This window comes from Chiloscyllium plagiosum, unplaced genomic scaffold (assembly GCF_004010195.1).
Source record: "Chiloscyllium plagiosum isolate BGI_BamShark_2017 unplaced genomic scaffold, ASM401019v2 scaf_57248, whole genome shotgun sequence".
Lineage (NCBI taxonomy): Eukaryota > Metazoa > Chordata > Chondrichthyes > Orectolobiformes > Hemiscylliidae > Chiloscyllium > Chiloscyllium plagiosum.
In genome coordinates, this window is record NW_025151496.1 from 1 (window position 1) to 1381 (window position 1381).

Consider the following 1381-nt stretch of genomic DNA (forward strand, 5'->3'; position numbering starts at 1 on the left):
TTTGTGGAAGAAGGTGGTTTTGTGGAAGATGGTTGTTTTGTGGAAGAAGGTGGTTTTGTGGAAGACATTAATTCTGTGGAAGACAGTGATTCTGTGGAAGACAGTGGTTTTGTGGAAGAAGGAGGTTTTGTGGAAGATGGTTGTTTTGTGGAAGACATTAATTCTGTGGAATACGGTGGTTTTGTGGAAGAAGATGGTTTTATGGAAGACCGTGGTTTTGTGGAAGAAGGTGGTTTTGAGGAAGAAGGTGGTTTTGTGGAAGACAGTGGTTCTGTGAAAGACAGTGGTTTTGTGGAAGACGGTGGTTTTGTGGAAGAAGGTGGTTTTGTGGAAGACAGTGGTTTTGTGGAAGACAGTGGTTCTGTGGAAGACAGTGGTTCTGTGGAAGATGGTGGTTTCGTGGAAGACGGTGGTTTTGTGGAAGGCGATGGTCCTGTGGAAGATGGTGGTTCTGTGGAAGACATTAATTCTGTGGAAGACGGTGGTTCTGTGGAAGACGGTGATTCTGTGGAAGACGGTGGTTTTGTAGAAGACGGTGGTTCTGTGGTAGACAGTGGTTCTGTGGAAGATGGCGGTTCTGTGGAAGATGGCGGTTCTGTGGAAGACGGTGGTTCTGTGGGAGATGGTGGTTTTGTGGAAGATGGTGGTTTTGTGGAAGACGGTGGTTCTGTGGAAGACGGTGGTTCTGTGGAAGATGGCGGTTCTGTGGAAGACAGTGATTCTGTGGAAGACGGTGAATCTGTGGAAGACAGTGGTTCTGTGGAAGACGGTGATTTTGTTGAAGACAGTGGTTCTGTGAAAGATGGTGGTTTTGTGGAAGATGGTGGTTTTGTGGAAGACGGTGGTTCTGTGGAAGATGGTGGTTTTGTGGAAGACGGTGGTTCTGTGGAAGACAGCGGTTCTGTGGAAGATGGCGGTTCTGTGGAAGATGGCGGTTCTGTGGTAGACGGTGGTTCTGTGGAAGACAGTGGTTCTGTAGAAGACCGTGGTTCTGTGGAAGACGGTGGTTCTGTGGAAGACAGTGGTTCTGTGGAAGTCGGTGGTTCTGTGGAAGACGGTGGTTTTGTGGAAGAAGGTGGTTCAGAGGAAGAAGGTGGTTTGGTGGAAGACAGTGGTTTTATGGAAGATGGTGGTTCTGTGGATGACGGTGGTTCTATGGAAGACGGTGGTTCTGTGGGAAATGGTGGTTTTGTGGCAAAAGGTGGCTCTGTAGAAGATAGTGGTTTTGTGGAAGACGGTGGTTTTGTGGAAAAAGGTGGTTTTGTGGAAGAAGGTGGTTTTGTGAAAGACGGTGGTTTTGTGGAAGACGGTGGTTTTGTGTAAGGAGGTGGTTTTGTGGAAGATATTTATTCTGTGGAAGACAGTGATTCTGTGGAAGACA

General features: G+C 47.5%; 1 protein-coding gene across 1 annotated transcript; it reads right to left on the reverse strand.

The window, feature by feature from the left end:
• Window positions 1-174: 174 nt before the first annotated feature.
• LOC122545081 (putative protein TPRXL) lies at window positions 175-1207 on the reverse strand (the record flags this gene model as incomplete). Its single annotated transcript, XM_043684265.1, has 1 exon — window positions 175-1207. A coding segment is annotated over one exon (1033 nt), but the record flags the coding sequence as incomplete, so codon positions are not given.
• Window positions 1208-1381: the final 174 nt, after the last annotated feature.